Source organism: Hyperolius riggenbachi, chromosome 3 (genome assembly GCF_040937935.1).
Source record: "Hyperolius riggenbachi isolate aHypRig1 chromosome 3, aHypRig1.pri, whole genome shotgun sequence".
Classification (NCBI taxonomy): Eukaryota; Metazoa; Chordata; class Amphibia; order Anura; family Hyperoliidae; genus Hyperolius; species Hyperolius riggenbachi.
Window position 1 is genome coordinate 335,691,697 of NC_090648.1, and position 19,877 is coordinate 335,711,573.

Consider the following 19,877-nt stretch of genomic DNA (forward strand, 5'->3'; position numbering starts at 1 on the left):
GTGGCACATTCATCACCTTGCCATAATGTGAGGCATGCTGTCAGTACCAGACAACGTGCACATTTATATTTGCAGTGAAGCATACTTTTTACTGCATCGCATGGTGTGTGAAATTCATGATGCAACTTTTTACCTCTGTTGCAATCCTGAATTTACAGGGCACATAATGCCCCAGTGTAAACCTAGCTGAAAAAAAAAATAACTAGCAATCTGTTGCCTCTTTCTCATAAGCACAGAGCCGGAGATCTGAAAAGGCCACAATGGCCCGGGTCTTGTGCAGCTGCAGTCCAAAGTGGCATCTGTACATTAAAGAGAGGCCGTTACATTGTTACATAGTTATTTGGGTTGTAAAAAGACATACGTCCATCGAGTTCAACCAGAGAACAAAATACAACACCAGCCTGCTCCCTCACATATTCCTGTTGATCCAGAGGAAGGCGAAAAACCCTTACAAGGCATGGTCCAATTAGCCCCAAAAGGGAAAAAAATTCCTTCCCGACTCCAGCAATCAGATAAAATCCCTGGATCAACATCATTAGGCATTACCTAGTAATTGTAGCCATGGATGTCTTTCAACGCAAGGAAAGCATCTAAGCCCCCTTTAAATGCAGGTATAGAGTTTGCCATAATGACTTCCCGTGGCAATGGGCAATGCATTCCACATCTTAATCACTTTTACTGTAAAGAACCCTTTCCTAAATAACTGGCTGAAACGTTTTTCCTCCATGCGCAGATCATGTCCTCTAGTCAGATACGCCAGCTTTGCACTTCCTATTGTGAGTGACAGCAATATTGGAAAAACAATGTATAGTGCATTTTACTTTGGGAAAATGTACGTTTTAGTGTTATGTATTTTGAATTTTACAATTTTTCATGCTAATGGTCCTTTATGTGGGCTGCTACATATCACTCATTAGACAGCCACTTTTAAAACATGATTTTTAGCTGCATAAACTTTGTTTCACTACAAAAGGTGACATTTCTGTATTTTTGTTTACTTCGCTATCCAAGCTATTAGATGAGATCCTTAGATCCATACCTGGTGATGGGCTTGACTTGAATGAAGGATTATCATATGCGTTGCTTGGAAAAGTTTGCTCCCTGCATTATCATTTAAAAATATCTTACCATTGTTGCATCTAATGTGTTTGACTAACTATTGCATAATGAAAGTAATTTCCCACTACACATCTCTTTAAACTCTGCTAATAGCCATCAAGTAATGGAAATAATTAGGACCCATTGATTGCACTATCAATCTATTATTGCTGTGGAAAAATTATTATTTAGGAATGTTTTGCACACGTTTAATTTACCACCACACAATTCTGCTTCCATCAAGATTATATTAAGATGAAAAAAGACAGTTCATTTGGTGCAGTTAGCTTATTTTGATAGCTTAACTAAAGCCATGAAACAAGAAAATCGAGCTACAAGATATCTGTGGAGGATAACAGATGTGTATGCCTTACCACCATCAGCTGTTCCATGTATTAAATTCTAACATTGCTGCTAAAAGTGTCAATTCAGGACTATGAGCACAAATCAATGACTGTTGCTACCACAAAGCGCTTTTCCCCTTCAACCAAACTATTTCTTCTCTTAAAGGACACTTGAAGTGGTGGGTGTGTGGAGGCTGCCATTTTTACTTTTAAACAATGCCAATTGCCTGACTGTCCTGCTAATTCTCTGCCTGTGATGCTTTTAGCTATACACCCCGAACAAGCATGCCGATCAAATGTTTTACTTTGTTTGCGGAATGCTTGTTTCATGCGTGTGATTCAGGCATTAATGCAGTGAAAGATCAGCAGGACTGCTAGGCAACTAGTATGGAAGATATTAATAACACATCCACAATTGTATATTTTCATCATCATCCCTTCAGGACCTCCTGCCTCTGTTGCGACTTGGCTAATTATTCAGGAAGACTCTTACAAAGGATGGCTGCCAGTTCTGCATTGTTGATGATGATGATGATGATGATGTTATCTATTCAGTCGTATCCAACTCTTGGTGATTCTATGGGTTAGCTCTCCAAGCTGTCCAATCTTGTACCATTTCTACCAGTTGCCTTAAGCTCAATCCTGTGTCAGCTTTGATGGTGTAAAGCCAACACGTTCTCCGGCGGCCTTGTTGCCTTTTGCCTCTGATCAGTCCCAGCATTAGGTATTTCTCTAAGGAATTTGATCGCATCACGTGGCCGAAATTTTTGAGTCTGGTGATCTTGCCTTCCAGTGATATGTCTGGTCTTATACGTTCCAATACCTTTGTTTGTCATCCTTGCTGTCCATGGAATGTGAAGCAACCGTCGCCAGCACCACAACTCGAAGGAGTCAATTTTTCTTCTATCTGCATAGTTACTACTGTTCAATAGATATGGCCCGAACCTCCGATTTTATGTTCGTGAACCGGGTTCGCGAACCTCCCGCGAAAGTTCGGTTCGCGCAAACTTTTGCGAACTGCTTTGAAAATTAGAAAAATGTATGCTGGCCACAAAAGTGATGGAAAAGATGTTTCAAGGGGTCTAACACCTGGAGGAGGGAATGGCGGGGTGGGATACACGGCAAAAGTCCCGGGGAAAAATCCAAATTGGACGCAAAGCAGCGTTTTAAGGGCAGAAATCACATTGAATGCTAAATTGCAGGCCTAAAGTGCTTTAAAACATCTTGCGTGTATACATCAATCAGGGAGTGTAATTAGAGTACTGCTTCACATTGACACACCAAACTCCCTGTGTAACGCACCGCAAAAAGCTGCTTGCGTAGTGACGGCCATGCTGGACTGGTGCACACCATAGCCAGAGTGCAGGCCGTGGCGGTTTTTAAGCCCATATGGTCGCTGGGCTGTGGTAGCTCAATGATAAAACAACAGTGACTGTCCAGCTGATCAAATTTGGTCTGTCCACAATGAAGCACCAACCTTATTATCTTTGGTGTGCCACCCCTTGAGACACTCAAATAGCTGGCGGTCATTTCTTCATTGTGATACGCAAGCCCCTTCACCGCAGCAAGGTAATGATCACGAAGGGGAATGGGCACATGTACATGCCTTTTGGTTTTGTTGTTGCAGCCGCAGTGCAGCCAGAAAAATTGGGCAGGCATGTACACGCACCAGAAAAATTATTATAGCAGCGGCCTTAAAAATTCAGGAATCTGCCTGGAGTCCTGGACCCTGTTGGTGGTGGCAGAGAAGGAGGTCAAGCGGTCTGCAGGCAGAGATGCTGTGTGGGGAGCGACTTAGTTTTGGGGCAGGTAGCCAGTCACACGGCGTGCAGGCAGAGATGCTGTGTGTGGGGACTGACTTAGTATTCGGGCGGGCAGTAGCCCTCCAGGATCCATGCCTCATTCATTTTGATAAAGGTGAGGTACTGAACACTTTAGTGACTTAGGCGACTTCTCTTCTCAGTGACAATGCCTCCAGCTGTGCTGAAGGTCCTTTCCGACAGGACGCTTGAGGCAGGGCAAGACAAAATTTGGATGGCAAATTGGGACAGCTCTGGCCACAGGTCAAGCCTCTGCACCCAGTAGTCCAAGGGTTCATCGCTGCTCACAGTGTCTACATCCACACTTAAGGCCAGGTAGTCGGCTACCTACCGGTCCAGGCGTTGGTGAAGGGTGCATCCGGAAGAACTAAGGCGAGGCGTTGGACTAAAGAATGTCCGCATGTCCGACATCACCATGAGATCGCTGGAGTGTCCTGTCCTTGCCTGCGTGGACATGGGAGAAAGATTACTGGCAGTGGTACCTTTATTGCATTGTGCTGTGACATCACCCTTAAACGCATTGTAAAGCATAGTTTCCAGCTTGTTCTGCATGTGCTGCATCCTTTCTGCCTTCTGGTGAGTTGGTAACATGTCTGCCACTTTGTGCATATACCGAGGGTCTAGTAGCGTGGCCACCCAGTACAGCTCATTCCCCTTGAGTTTTTTTATACAGGGGTCCCTCAACAGGCTGGACAGCATGAAAGATGCCATCTGCACAAAATTGGATGCAGATGTACTCTCCATCTCCTCTTGCTCTTCCTCAGTGACGTCAGGTAAGTCCTCCTCCTCCCCCCAGCCACGAACAATACCACGGGAACGTCGAGCAGCACAAGCCCCCTGCGATGCCTGCTGCGGTTGTTCTTCTGCCACCGCCTACTCCTCCTCCAAAGAAACACCTTCCTCATCATCTAAGTCTGACTCCTCTTCCCCACACGACTCTTCCTCCTCCTCCTCCCCCCTCTGTGCTGCCGCAGGCATTGAGGAAACATCTGATTCTGATGAAAATTGCTCCCACGACTCTTCCTGCCGTAACTGTTCCTCATCATGCTCCTCCACAGCTTGATCCACCACTCTACGCACGGCACGCTCCAGGAAGTAAGTGTACGAGATCGAGTCGCTGATGGTGCCTTCACTGGGACTCACCAGGTTGGTCACCTCAAACGGCTGCATGAGCTTGCATGCATTTTGCATCAGTGTCCAGTTGTTGGCCCACAAAATCCCCATATCCCCAGATTGTGTCCTTTTACTGTAATTGTACAGGTACTGGGTGACGGCTTTCTCCTGTTCTAGCAGAGAGAGAACATGACCAGGGTCGAATTCCAGCAAATCGGGCTATCACATATCAAGCGTCTCACCAGCAAGTTGTTTCTCTGCTGAATGTCTGCAAAGCGTGCCATGGCTATGTAAGACCACCTGAAATGCCAACACAACTTCCTGGCCTGCTTCAGGATGTCCTCTAAGCCTGGGTACTTTGACACAAATCTTTGAATGACTAGATTGAGCACATGTGCCATGCAAGGTACATGTGTCAGCTTTCCCAAATTCAAAGCGGAAAGATTGCTGCCATTGTCACACACCACGTTGTCAATCTCCAGCTGGTGCGGGGTCAGCCACAGATCCACCGGTTTGTTAAGAGCAACCAGGATAGCTGGTCCAGTGTGACTCTCCGCTTTGAGGCAAGATATGTCTAAGATGGCGTGACACCATTGTACCTGGCATACAGCATAGGCCCTGGGGAGATGGGGCTGTGTAGCTGGAGAGGAGATCACAGCACCAGTAGAGTTGAACTTCCACTCAGCCAAGAAGGAGGAGGAGGACGACAGAAAAGAGGATGTAGCAGGAGGAGGGGAGGTGGCAGGAGGCCTGCGTGCAAGCCGTGGAGATGTCACAAGTTGGTCCACTGCACAGCCACATACTCCCTTTCTTGCCATCGGTCTCCAGGTTGACCCAATGGGTTGTGTAAGTTATGTAAGTGCCCTGACCATGCTTGGCAGACCAGACATCCATGGTCAGGTGGACCCTTGACCCAACGCTGTGTGCCAGAGATGACACAATTTGCCTCTTTACTTCATGCTACAGTTTGGGTATCGCCTTTTTAGAGAAATAATTGCGGCCTGGTATCTTCCACTGCGGTGTCCCAATGGCCACAAATTTAGGGAAGGCCTCAGAGTCCACCATCTTGGATGGTAACAGTTGGCTAGCTAACAGTTCCGCAATGCCAGCTGTCAGATGCCGGGCAAGGGGGTGACTGGCAGAAATTGGCTTATTCTGCTCAAAGATATCCTTCACGGACACCTGGCTGCTGTGGGCAGAGGAGCAGGAACCGCTCAAGGGCAGAGGCGGAGTGGAGGAGGGTGGCTGTGAAGGTGCAAGGGAGAAAGCGGCTGAAGATGCTGCACCTGAAGGAGGAAAAGGAGAAGGAGAGTGGCTTTTCTTGTGTGTGCTGCTTTGGCTGCTTTGGCAGGAGCTCTTCCCATTGCAGTTTGTGCCTTTTCTCCATGTGCCTTCATAAGGCACTTGTCCCTACGTGAGTGTTGGCCTTTCCATGGCTCAATTTTTGGAGGCAGAGAGAACAGATGGCATTGCTCCGATCTGAGGAAGACACATTAAAAAATTTCCAAACCGCTGAGCCCCCCTGGGGTGATGGCACTATGGTGGCATCAGCAGCTGACGTTGAAGGGCATGTTGGCTGGCTGTACATAGGTGGCAATACATGACGCCGGACACTGCCACCAGCTGTTTCTGATGACGAGCTCCCCCTGCTTCTTTCAGGAACTCATCTTCTCCTACTCCTCTCCGACTCCCCCTCTGAACTGCCCCCCTATTCATCTCCTCTATTGGGAACATACGTGGGATCCATATCATCGTCATCATCATCATAATCATCCTGCCCAGCTTCGCTTGCCTCAGACACCTCATAAACTGCACCAACAGCAGGTACTTCATCATCTTCACATGTTACGTCCATAGTGTCGACGCCTAACTCAGACATATGAGGTGGTGTAACTTGCTTAGCGCCTTCATCTGGTTATAACAACAATGGCTGTGAATCAGTTAATTCCCCACCAATTAACTCCTGCGAACTGTCAAATGCAACGGATTTGGTGCTTGTAGTAGCTCTGGTGGCTGCGGAAGATGAGGTGTTCTGTGTTAAATAGTCAACCACGTCCTGACAATCTTGGGAGTTGATGGGACGTGCCTTCTTCTGAGCACTGTACTTTGGGCAAGGGCCGCACAAAATCACATCAACACGACCTCGCACAGACCTGCCGGGTGGCCTTCCTCTGGGTCTGCCTCTACCTCTGCCTGTTTTTTCCGTTTTGTCCATATTGGGGGGGGGGGCTTAAGTGAAAGGTATGCACTGACTTGACTAATACAATGTGCAGTCACACAGGTGCAGTTAACAGGTATGCACGGAGTGGTATATCACACTGTGTGCACTCACGTAGGTAGGTGGGTGCACTGAACACAACAGGTAGGTATATGCAGTGATGAGGTGGGTGCAGTGTGAACAACAAGTAGGTAGTAATGGGTATTACAGTGTGCACCTGTCACACAGACAGGTACCAGACAGGCACAGTGAAAATGCATTTGCTCACATGGGTAGGTGGGTGCACTGTGAACAACAGGTTTATATATGCAGTGATGGGTATTACAATGTGCACCTGTCACACACAGGCAGGTAGCGGACAGGCACAGTGACACTGCGTGTGCTCAACTCATGTAGGTAGGTGGGTGCACTGTGAACAACAGGTAGGTAAGTATATGCAGTAATGGGTATTACAATGTGCACCTGTCACACACACAGGAGTCACTGAATGTGCTGGGACTGGCAGTGGCACACACACAGTATGTATTATCAAGGCTGTCTATGCAACACAAGTGTCAGTGGGGGGCACAGAAAAAAAATAGATCACAAGAACAAGATTAGCTCTCAAAAGAGCTGTTGTGGGGTGCTATTTTAGCACTAAGAATCAGCAAGGAGCAAGCTAACAAGCCTACAAGAGCCTAACTAATCTTTCCCTATGAGAGTCTGTAGCAGCAGCAGCAGCTGTCCCTTCTCTATTTACTGCAGGCACACGAGTGAGTAAAATGGCTGGTGATGCCTTCCTTTTGTAAAGGGGGGAGTGGCTCCAGGAGGGAGTGTAGCCTGATTGGCTACAGTGTGCCTGCTGACTGTGATGTAGAGGGTCAAAGTTGACCCTAATGGTCCATTATGGGGGTGAACCGAACTTCCAGAAAAGTTTGCGGTTCTCCGCGATCGCGAACCCCGGAAGTTCGCCGGCAACCGTTCGGGCCATCTCTACTGTTCAAATGTAGAACCCAAAGTTCATTGAAAAGGCATAACTTTATTTACCCAGGGAAAGCCATTTATGATTTCCTATGCCATGCCATGCAAATAAGAGTCGTGTAGAACTTTTCAGCCAGGAAACCCAGAGGGTTTAAAGGGAACCTAAACTGAGAGGGATACGGATATTTCCTTTTAAACAATACCAGTTACCTGGCCATCCTACTAATCTCTTTGACTGCAGTAGTTAGTGAATCACAGACCTTAAACAAGCATGCAGCTAATCCAGTCAGACTTCAGTCAGAGCACCTGATATGCATGCTTGTTCAGGGGCTGTGGCTGTATGTATTACAGATCAGCAGGAGAGTCAGGCAACTGGTATTATTTTAAAAGGAAATATCCATATCCTTCTCAGTTTCGGTACCCTTTAAACTTTACCTTTTTGTTCAGTGATAAACATTGTGAAGTCAGGATGTTTCTAGCTTGCTATCCCACTGTTTCACAATGTCAAAATAAGGAGTTACTGGAAGTGGACCTATGAAAGTATGTTCATCGCACATGTAAATTATTTCCAATCAACGACATCACATTTTTTTTCTTTTTTTTTTCTTTCTTTTTTTTGCATTGAGCAATTTTTCAGGTTTTTTTTTAAGTACGCTACGCTACAAGTGTGCTTTTGTGTGTGAGATTTGTGTTTCAAGTCAATGGCAATGAAGAAAAATTGTGTCAAGTCTTGCCTTTTGTGAAAAAAAATTGCACATTTTGAAATTAATTAGATACAGTTTTGTGTAAACTAACATTGTTGGTATCATGTATTCAAAATTGCAAAAACATGTCCCAAACTTCATTGAAAAATTACTAAAAAAGTTGCAAACACAACTTTTTGCATGCAAGAAATTGCATGCAGAGCAATGTGAATGTCCTCTCAGTGTGATTCTGTAACAGCAACAATGGGGACCCCACAAAACTAAGAATTTGCCTTTGCCATTTTTTTTGTATTTATCTATTTATATGAATAAAAAAGGTCCATTCTCATTGCTGTTAATCCCCAGTTCCCATTTGTTTTTTTCCTGAATAGCACAATGCTCCTTAAAGTGAACCAGAGATAAAGCACACTCATATATTTACCATATATATCAGTGGGAACATTAGATAAAACATCTACCCTGCTCTCTGGTTCATTCTTCACTGCTCAGCCTGCTTCTTATCAGCCCTGATAAAATCCTCAACTGAGCATTCAGTCAGGCTTTGCTCAGGAATCATTATAGCTGAGTCTGTCTTCTCTCATGTCTTTTCAAGCCCAAGCCTGCTCCCTTCTGGCTCTGCTTTCCTGTTCTGTATATTTGCAGCATCACAGAGAGCTGTGATGAGATAAGTGGGGCTGCTAATTTAAGGGTATATTGAACAACATTTTTTTTAATCTATATTTGTTAGTCATAAGAGGTTTTTAGAAATGGTGATTTAATTTTGCACACAGCTCACTAAATAATATGTTTTTCTAGAGAACTGTGTATTGCATGGACTTTTAGTTAAAAAAAAACACACACCAGAGTGGCGAAAATACCAGATATAGTATTTATTTTGTAAAATCTATTGGGGGAATCAAGATATGTTTATTTTGTGCCAAAGCGTTCATTTCTGGTTTCCTTTAAACTTTTAGTCATCTTCTCATGCTATATAGGAGCATTTGACTGCTGTTATTCTTCTGCAGAGACTAGAGCATCTCTCCATTCTTCCCTATTGATCTCAGTGGTGTTCAGAGTTGGGTACCTTCTGAAACCAGAACATTTAACCTGTTCTGCCAAATTGCTTTTGAGTTTTGACCTGAATTTAGGTATGTTTGAGCATCACCACCTGAAGTACTTTAGCAATGTCATGTCAGCAGGGCCGGATTTGTACTTTTTACCACCCAAGGCCAACTATACCGTCTGTATGGTTGTTATCTCTGTGTGCCCCAATGCGAATTCTACTTACTTTACATCATTGGATGTCACAGACAATAACTATTTTAGTAATATGTGTATAGATTATTAGTTGTGTTTTCCTTAAGAACTTTTATGTTATGTTTGCCATCTCATTAATAATGGACCCATTGTGTCACCATGAGAGTTAGGCTGATGTGTACCTGCAGGATAGAGCTTTCAGGACTTGCAGGGACGACACAAGTACAGGACAGAGAGTTCAAAGGATAAAGCTGTCTTTGTAGATAGGGATGGCTGCATAAAACAGCTTTACTGCCCCTCATTGAGCCGCCCCTAAATTTCTGGTGCCCTAGGCTATGCTACAAAATTCTGGTGCCTATGTGGCCTTGCCAGAAATCCGGCCCTGCATGTCAGGAGGATTCAGTGATTCTAACCGAATTAGCACTATGATACTTAAGCCACATCACAGCTTTGCAAGTACTATTCTCGAAAATAATATGCAAGTTAACCATAAGCTACTATAAACTTACCATCAAGCCATTCATGGGACACTGGATCAAAGCTGCCGTATAACTGCCCTATTGGGACTGCCTTTGGATTGATACAGATATATTCAACTCCATGTTCATCCAATAAACATTTTGCTTCTAGGTCTTTAAGGACCCCTGCCAGGACTTTAAGTGCAGATGTTTTCCCTGCAAGTGGTCTTCCAATCAGCATGAATCCATGTCGCACCAGCATCATTTCATATATCTGAAAACACATTGACATTTTGTGAATGGTATTTTACAGGAAGCTAATGGAAACTCCCCTGCAAGAAAAATATCAAAGAATGCTTATCAGAGGTGTAACACTTCTATATCCATCGACAACTGAAAGACCTGACTGGAGGTCTTAACCCTGGGACTCAGTCAAAAGCTGTTTTTTTTTGTTAGTTTTTTTTTTTTAAACAGCTCTGTCATGTGTTATATTTCTGTCATTGCTGATGTTCTTTCCTCTCACTTCTTGTATTGGAGGCTTGGGTTACTTAAAGGGAACCTAAACTGAGAAGAATATGGATTTTTCCTTTTAAAATAATAGCAGTTGCCTGGCTCTCCTGCTGATCCTGTGTCTCTAATACTTATAGAGATGGCCTAAACCTCTGATTTTCGGTTCGTGAACTTCCGCAAAAGTTTGGTTCGCAAGAACTTTTGCAAACCGCAATAGACTTCAATGGGGAGGTGAACTTTGAAAACTAGAAACACTTATGCTGGCTAAAAAAGTGATGGAAAAGATGCTTCAAGGGGTCTAACACGTGGAGGGGGTATGGCGGAGTGGAATAGATGTCAAAAGTACCAGGGAAAAATCTGGATTTGACGCAAAGCAGCGTTTTAAGGGCAGAAATCACATTGAATGCTAAATTGCAGGTCTAGAGTGCTTTAAAACATCTTGCATGTGTATACATCAATCAGGAAGTGTAATTAGAGTACTGCTTCACACTGACACACCAAACTCACTGTGTAACTCATCGCAAACAGCTGTAAGTGTGCGGGATCAAGTCGCTTATGGTGCCTTCACTGCGACTCACCAGGTTGGTCACCTCCTCAAATGGCCGCATGAGCCTGCATGCATTTTGCCCCAGATTGTGTCCTTTTACTGACATTGTAGAGGTACTGGGTGACGGCTTTCTCCTGTTCCAGCAGGCGAGAGAACATAAGGAGGGTCGAATTCCAGCGAGTCGGCCTATCGCAAATCAGGCTTCTCACTGGCAACTTGTTTCTCCGCTGAATCTCAGCAAAGTGTGCCATAGCCGTGTACGATCGCCTGAAATGCCCACACAACTTCCTGGCCTGTTTCAGGACATCCTCTAAGCCTGGGTACTTTGACACAAATCTTTGAATGACTAGATTCAGCACGTGCTATGCAGGGTACATGTGTCAGCTTTCCCAAATTCAAAGCGGAAATGAGATTGCTGCCGTTGTCACACACCACGTTGCCAATCTCCAGCTGGTGCGGGTTCAGCCACTGATCCGTCTGTTTGTTAAGAGCAGCCAGGACATGTCTCCGCTTTGAGGCAAGACATGTCTAAGATGGCGTTACACCATCGTACCTGGCACGCAGCATAGGCCCTGGGGAGCTGGGGCTCTGTAGCTGGAGAGAAGATCACAGCACCATTAGGTGGCAGGAGGCCTGCCTGCAAGCCGTGGAGGTGTCCCAACAAGTTAGTCTGCTGCACAGCCACATACTCCCCGCTTGCCATCGGTCACCAGGTTGACCCAATGGGCTGTGTAAGTAATGTACCTGCCCTGACCATGCTTGGCAGACCAGTCATTCATGGTCAGGTGGACCCTTAAACCAATGCTGTGTGCCAGAGATGACACCACTTGCCTCTCAACTTCACGTTACAGTTTGGGTATCGCCTTTTTAGAGAAATAATTGCGGCCTGGTATCTTCCACTGTGGTGTCCCAATGGCCACAAATTTATGGAAGGCCGCAGAGTCCACCAGCTGGTATGGTAACAGCTGGCGAGCTAACAGATCCGCCAAGCCAGCTGTCAGACGCCGGAGAAGGGGGTGACTGGCAGAAATTGGCTTTTTCCGCTCAAAGATTTCCTTCACAGACACCTGGCTGCTGTGGGCATAGGAGCAGGAGCTGCTCAAGGGCAGAGGCGGAGTGGAGGAGAGTGGCTGTGAAGGTGCAAGGGAGAAAGCGGCTGAAGATGATGCACCTGAAGGAGGAAGAGGAGAAGGAGGGTGGCTTTTTCTTTTGTGTGCTGCTTTTGCTCAGGTGCTCTTCCCATTGCAGTTTGTGCCTTTTGTTCATGTGCCTTCGTAAGGCACTTGTCCCTACGTGAGTGTTGGCCTTTCCACGGCTCAATCTTTGGAGGCAGCAAGAACAGATGTCCTTGCTCCGATCTGAGGCAGACACATTAAAAAATTCCAAACCGCTGAGCCCCCCTGGGGTGATGGCAGTATGGTGGCATCAGCAGCTGACGTTGAAGGGCATGTTGGCTGGCTGTACATAGGTGGCGATACATGGTGCCAGACACTGCCACCAGCTGTTTTTGACGATGAGCTCCCCCTGCTTCTTTCAGGAACTCGTCTCCTCCTACTCCTCTCTGACTCCCCTCTGAACTGTCCCCCTGTTCATCTCCTCTGTTGGGAACATACGTGGGATCCATATCATCGTTGTCATCATAATCATCCTGCCCAGCTTCATTTGCCTCAGACACCTCCAAAACTGCACCAACAGCAGGTACATCATCATCCTCCTCCGCACATGTTGCGTCCATAGTGTTGCATAGTGTAACTTGCTTAGCGCCTTCATCTGGTTGTAACAATAATGGTTGTGCATCAATGATTTCCCCTCCTGCAAATTGTCAAATGTAGTGGATGTGGTCCTTGGAGTAGCGCTGGTGGCTGGTGAAGATGAGGTGTTCTGTGTTAAATAGTCAACCATGTCCTGACAATCTTGGGAGTTCATGGGACGTGCCTTCTTCTGAGCACTGTACTTTGGTCCAGGGCCGCATGAAATCACACCACCACGACCTTGCACAGACCAGCTGGGTGGCCTTCCTCTGGGTCTGCCTCTACCTCTGCCTCTACCTATTTTGTCCGTTTTGTCCATATCGGGGGGGATGAAGTGAAAGGTATGCACTGACTTGAGTAATACAATGTGCAGTGACACAGGTGCAGTTAACAGGCATGCATGGAGTGCTATAACACACTGTGTGCACTCACGTAGGTAGGTGGGTGCACTGAACACAACAGGTAGGTATATGCAGTGATGGGTATTACAAATGTTCACCTGTCACACACACACAGGTACCAAAGCAGGCACAGTGACACTGCGTGTGCTCACGTAGGTAGGTGGGTGCACTGAAGTGAACAACAGGTAGTAGGTGTATGCAGTGATGGGTATTACAATGTGCACCTGTCACACATACAGGTACCAGACAGGCACAGTGACACTGCCTGCGCTCATGTAGGTATTTGGGTGCACTGAAGTGAACAACAGGTAGTAGGTATATGCAGTGATGGGTATTACAATGTGTACCTGTCACACACAGACAGGTACTGGACAGGCACAGTGACACTGCGTGCGCTCATGTAGGTAGGTGGGTGCACTGAAGTGAACAACAGGTAGTAGGTATATGCAGTGATGGGTATTACAATGAGCACCTGTCAAAAACAGACAGGTACCGGACAGGCACAGTGACACTGGGTGCGCTCACGTAGGTAGGTGGGTGGGTGCACTGAAGTGAACAACAGGTAGTATGTATATGCAGTGATGGGTATTACAATGAGCACCTGTCACAAACAGACAGGTATCGGACAGGCACAGTGACACTGCGTGTGCTCACGTAGGTAGGTGGGTGCACAGTAAACAACAGGCAGGTATATGCAGTAATGGGTATTACAATGTGCACCTGTCACACACAGACAGGTACCGGACAGGCACAGTGACACTGCGTGCGCTCACGTAGGTAGGTGGGTGCTCTGAAGTGATCAACAGGTAGTAGGTATATGCAGTGATGGGTATTACAATGTGCACCTGTCACACACAGACAGGTAGCGGACAAGCACAGTGACACTGCGTGCGCTCACATAGGTGGGTGGGTGCACTGAAGTGAACAACAGGTAGTAGGTATATGCAGTGATGGGTATTACAATGTGCACCTGTCACACACACAGGTAGTCACTGAATGTGCTGGGCCTGGCTGTGGCACACACAGTAGGTATTACCAAGGCTGTCTATGCAACACAAGTGTCACTGGGACACACACACACACAAAACAAAAATCGATCACAAGAACAAGATTAGCGCTCAAAAGTGCTGTTGAGGGTTTTTTTTTTAGCAATAAAAATCAGCAAGGAGCAAGCTAAGAAGCCTACAAAGAGCCTAACTAAGCTTTCCCTATGAGAGTCTGCAGCAGCTTTCCCTTCTCTAATTAATGCAGACACACGAGTGAGTCGAATCCCTGACGCTGCTTACTGCTTGCCTTTTGTAAGGGGGGGTGGGGCTCCAGGAGGGAGTGTAGCCTAATTGGCTACAATGTGCCTGCTGACTGGGATGTAGAGGGTCAAAGTTGACACTCATGATGCACTATGGGGGCGAACCGAACTTCTGGAAAAGTGTGTGGTTCTCCGCGATCACGAACCCCGGAAGTTTCTAGAAAAATGTCCACAGCAATGGCAAAAATGAGAGCGTGCTTTGGGCCCAGAACAATGGAGCCACAAGTATTAGAAAAAGAAGGCCCATATACATAGCACCACTCAAAAATAATGTAACAAAGTTTTTATTCCAAAAATTTCACATATGATAATTAATGACACAAATGGGAGTTCAATATGTACATAAAAACTAATAAACACCAGCTTGGTGGGCTTCAAAATAGGAGCCCACCAGTGGTAGAACCCGGGTTGAGTACCTATATCAAATAGTGCAAAACATTACTATATATAACCACATGTGAAACCATATGTGAAATTTTTGGAATAAAAACTTTATTGTTACATTATTTTTGAGTGGTGCTATGTATGTGAACCCCGGAAGTTTGCCGGGAACCATTCACCGGCGAACCATTCGGGCCATCTCTACTTATAGCCACAGCCCCTCAACAAGCATGCAAGTCAGGTGCTCTGACTGAAGTCAGACTGAATTAGCTGCATGCTTGTTTCAGGTGTGCGATTCAGCCACTACTGCAGCCAAATAGATCAGCAGGACTGACAAGCAACTGGTATTGTTTAAAAGGAAACATCCATATTCCTCTCCGTTAAGGTTCCCTTTAAGGAGGAAAACTTTCCAACAGGGAGTCAGGGACATGGAGAGCAGTAGAAATAATTTCTGCAGCAATGTAGGTAAGGTTTAGACCCCCTGTCAGGTATTTGTTTGTTTTATTCTTCTTCTCCTTTCCTCTGCAGGTAATGTGGAAGACCCAAAAAGGAATTGAGGGGCAATTTTTACATTAGATGCAGTAAATGGGCAATAAAAATAATCTGACACTTAAAAAAGTCAAAATGTAAGTACTGGGCTCTTATGCAATTAACTTTCTCTTGCGTTTTCTCCTAAGTGATAACTTCTCAATGAAATGCCTTTTAAATCATCAGCAAGCAAGACAAGACTTGACATAGTTTTGATAGCACTTTTCCACCTACTTTTTAGTACTTTTTCGAATGCAGAGTGCTGAAATTTTATTCCAAATAAAGTAGATGATGAAAAATATTCTGCTAGGTGAAAACTCAGGAGAAAAAAATAATTGCCTATGGGCCCTTATTTCAGAAAAAAAGTGCAAACCGGGAGCTCAAGACACTACAGCTAATTTTAGTTGATAACTTATTTGTAAGTGGAAGCCAGTGAATGAAAAGTCAAATATGATAGGTTGTAATAGGTTTTCTGTGTCGAATTTTACATATTGGGCTAGGTTCACAATTGTCAATTGCCTCCAATCAGTTTTTTTTTTTTTTTTTTGCAGAGGACCAACGGACATGTAGACAGATCCTGTGTTAACAATAGGATGATGTTTATTGTGTTAGTGTTTGTTCTGCTCCAGTGACGGAATGCAAAGTCTCACTGTGCACTACACTGGATGGAACATGAACATATCATAGATAGTTATGCCATCTACAGCATGTCCATTGCAATGAACACCAACAGAAGTCATACTTTGCTGTGGAACAGTATTTTCCTCACCGCATAGGGTGATTTGGGTTTAGTTTACAGTAGACCTGAACTTTGTATGCTCATCTTTCATTTTATTAACATTAATATCAGAATCAGCAAAATAATTTCTGAACTCCTGTTCTGTGGTCACAAACATTTTTGCATACTTATTTTCCGCAATGTAAAAATAAAGAAAGCCATATTGGATGCCACCAATCTTTTGAATATTTGCAAATCTCGATGGTCTAACATATGTTACATATGGCCTGATGCTCTAACTAGCAGTAATATTGCAGTGTGAAGAAAGTGCACTGCAATATTACCAGTGCTACCGCAGCAGTGTACCGAGTTACGCCATTAGCTGACCAGCGATACTCAAGTAATGCAATCATTGCTATGGTAACGCACATTACTAACACACATTACCATAGGAAGACTCGCAGTACTCAAGTACTACAGTTCACACTAATAGTGTAATTTGGGTACACTGTTGCAGTAGTGCCAGTAATATTTTACCGCTAGTTAGTACATCAGGACCACAGATGCTTGCATCCCCAGATCCTCTCCCGACACGAACAACTGAACATCACTTTCTCTGGCTCAATTAAGACATTTAAAAAGCGGAGTTAAGAAGAGATAAAATAGTTATCCTAACTAACAGAGACACTAATCAAGTGATGCAGGATAGGAATAAAATAAAAAAGAGGGAGGCAAAAAAAAAACCATCAGTTTAATAAAGAAGTGTACTGTCAAAAGGGATGCTAGAATGCATAAATGTATCTAACAAAGAGAAATAGGGAGGAGGGGAAGGGTGATAAAGTTTAGAATGCATGCCTAGATTATCAGTTTAAAAGATAAAGATATGTTTTGTTATGTTTTTCTTGCCTTGCAGTGGTGAAACTGTAGATTTAAAAAAAACACAGATTTTGAGCTATAGACTGCTTTAATGCTGCTATTTTTGAAGCAGATGTGCTAAGAAAGACATCATCAAGAATGTTTGACAGCTGCTGCGCTAATCTAACACTGGTTCACCCTTATGCTCTGTGCATTCTGGCCAAGTAACTGTAGTGGTGCTGGAGAGGACTTTGCAGCTGGCTGTAAAACAAAATCATTTGCATGACTTGCTTTACAAGAGCAATCAAACAAATATCAACATTTAAATAAACCATTTTAAATAACAAAGCGTACATGGCGCAAAATAAATTATTCTTTATTGCTATTTATGTGGTCTTATTATTGCCATTTAGCCTGTGGTTTCCTCACAGTAATAATAATGTCTCTAAGACTAAGAGCTATTTATACAAAACTATAACACTGTAGATGGCAATATATAGGGTGTTTTTTTATGTATACCCAACATCTTCTACTTGGGTCTTGGCCATTTACCAGTTCTTGAAAAGAAAATGAAAGGAACTTTATAAATACCACCAGGTTCCTTGAAACAAATGAAATACAGACATGCATGAATTGCCTACCATACTGTAAAAATGTAAAACCTCTAAAAAATACATTCAGGTAATTTTGCCCAATTTAACCATAAGTAGTAAGATTGGCAAGTGATGGCATCATCATGACTGTGTAGCCCGTTTATAGTGCTGTCCAAAGAAAAATTGCTACATTGTTAGAATTATATAAGATATACAGTACTGTATATTAGCACATGGGTAGAAACAAGATATCCGTAGATATGTCAGGCTCATTGTAATTACGTTTATTTTATTGATGCAGTAAGAACATCAATGGGGGTAGAACTACAGTGACAGCCATCTGTTTTTGGACCATGCATCTATTCTCAAGCTGCAATAGCTCAACATTAAATTAAAATCAACTTGATTCATGATTAATCAAGTTTCATAATACTGCTGACAAGTATTAGGCCTTACTCAGAAAAAATAGCTAGATGTCTCTAAATTGCATGGTATACTGGCCTATTTGTTTATTTTCAATGCTGCAAAAAAACAACTTCAATCCAAAGTGAACATGGCAGCAACTCCAAAGGGCTTGATTCACAAAAGGGTGCTAACACAGCTAGCACGCCTAAAAGCTTTGAACGTGCAAACTAGGGTGCAAAGTAGTTTGCACATCCAAAGCTATTACTGATTGCACGTTAAGTTAATGCGCCCGAAACGTTGCACCGTTGCGTGGGAAACGTTGCACTGTTCACGTGTAAAATAACTTTTCAGGCTATTTTGCGCGCGAACGGTGCAACGTTTCGCGTGAACGGGTGTGACTTTACGCGCGCATTGCTAACCTTTGCGTGCGCAAATGCTTGCACACATAGCGCGTGAAGCGGACGTTTTCACGTTTTAAGTGCCTTTTCACTGGCATGCTAACACTTAGCTCCCTTTAGTGAATCAAGGCCAAAGAAGTTTAGTGTGGTATATCATAGGACCATAATAAGGTTCCCTTTTATCCAAGAGAAAAGTACAAAGCAGATCTATGATGAAATGTCACAAAGTTTGGGCAACAGTGAACCTTCATATGCAACAGTTAAACATTGGGTAAAACTGGCCATTTCAGTGTTGAAAGAAAGCTGCAAATGTGAAAGCCATCCATGACATGCTCGTGGAGGACCATTGAATATCAGCCAAAAGTATTGCTACATATCTGGGAATATCACGTGAGAGAGTTGGTGCCATTATCCACAATGACTTGAAAATGAGAAAGCTTTCTGCAAAATATATCCCGAAACTTTTGACGACTGAACAAAAGAGGAGACATGTAGAGACCTCAGTGGCTGTTTTGGAACATTTTGTAAGGAATCAGTCAGACTTCCTAGACAAACAGGTAACTGGGGATGCATGTGATGTGAATTACTGTACTGTTATGATCCTGAGACAAAAGAACAGGAATGGTGGCACATCATGCATTATCCAATCATGTTTTTATCTGTGTACACTTCGGAAGGTAGTGAAGTCGACACGTGACAGATTCATCAAATTATCTTCCAAGATTCCACTAGATGCCAATTAAAAATCTTTAGACTTAGTATTTTAATCTGGATTTTTTAAATGGGGTCCAATTCAGGTTCTGACGACACTTCAACAGTTTGGACAATAAGGCTGAATTCCTCTCAAAATAGACTTGGCACTATTTAAGCAACACTTGCAAAAGCTTAAATGTAATTATAGTTGCTGCTGAAATACCAGCCGGCAAATGTAACAACTCAAAAAGGCATGGTGATACAACGGGCAGCACGGTGGCGTAGTGGTTAGCGCTCTCGCCTTGCAGCGCTGGGTCCCTGGTTTGAATCCCAGCCAGGGCACTATCTGCAAAGAGTTTGTATGTTCTCTCCGTGTCTGCGTGGGTTTCCTCCAGGCACTCCGGTTTCCTTCCACATTCCAAAAACATACGGATAAGTTAATTGGCTCCCCCTAAAAAAATTGGCCCTAGACTACAGTACTTATACTACATAATATAGACATATGGCAATGGTAGGAATTAGATTGTGAGCTCCTTTGAGGGACAGTTAGTGACAAGACAATATATATATACTCTGTACAGCGCTGCGGAAGATGTCGGCGCTATATAAATACTAAATAATAATAAAAATAATATTAATAAACAGGGATGAAGAAACTCGATTCACCTTGAGTGATGTTACAATAGATATGCAACACTTTATTTACCAATGCTTAGCCAAATAAATCCACCCCAGGTAGTTGAATTTTGGTTTGTTGTTCATCAGGTGCTACAGCAATAGTTTTGGAAGGAAAGCTTTGGTGAAAATATTCAATCATGGCCATTTCAACTGACCAGTGGG

The 19,877-nt window shown here is 44.1% G+C and overlaps 1 protein-coding gene across 1 annotated transcript in view; it reads right to left on the bottom strand.

Annotated features, from left to right (window-relative positions):
* Nucleotides 1-19,877, bottom strand: part of LOC137562326 (dynein axonemal heavy chain 3-like) — a 1,996,682-nt gene that overhangs the window by 1,010,313 nt on the left and 966,492 nt on the right. The window contains exon 36 of the mRNA XM_068273663.1: nucleotides 10,003-10,225. Within this exon, the coding sequence (XP_068129764.1) occupies nucleotides 10,003-10,225 (223 nt within the window). The remainder of the gene's footprint in view (nucleotides 1-10,002; nucleotides 10,226-19,877) is intronic.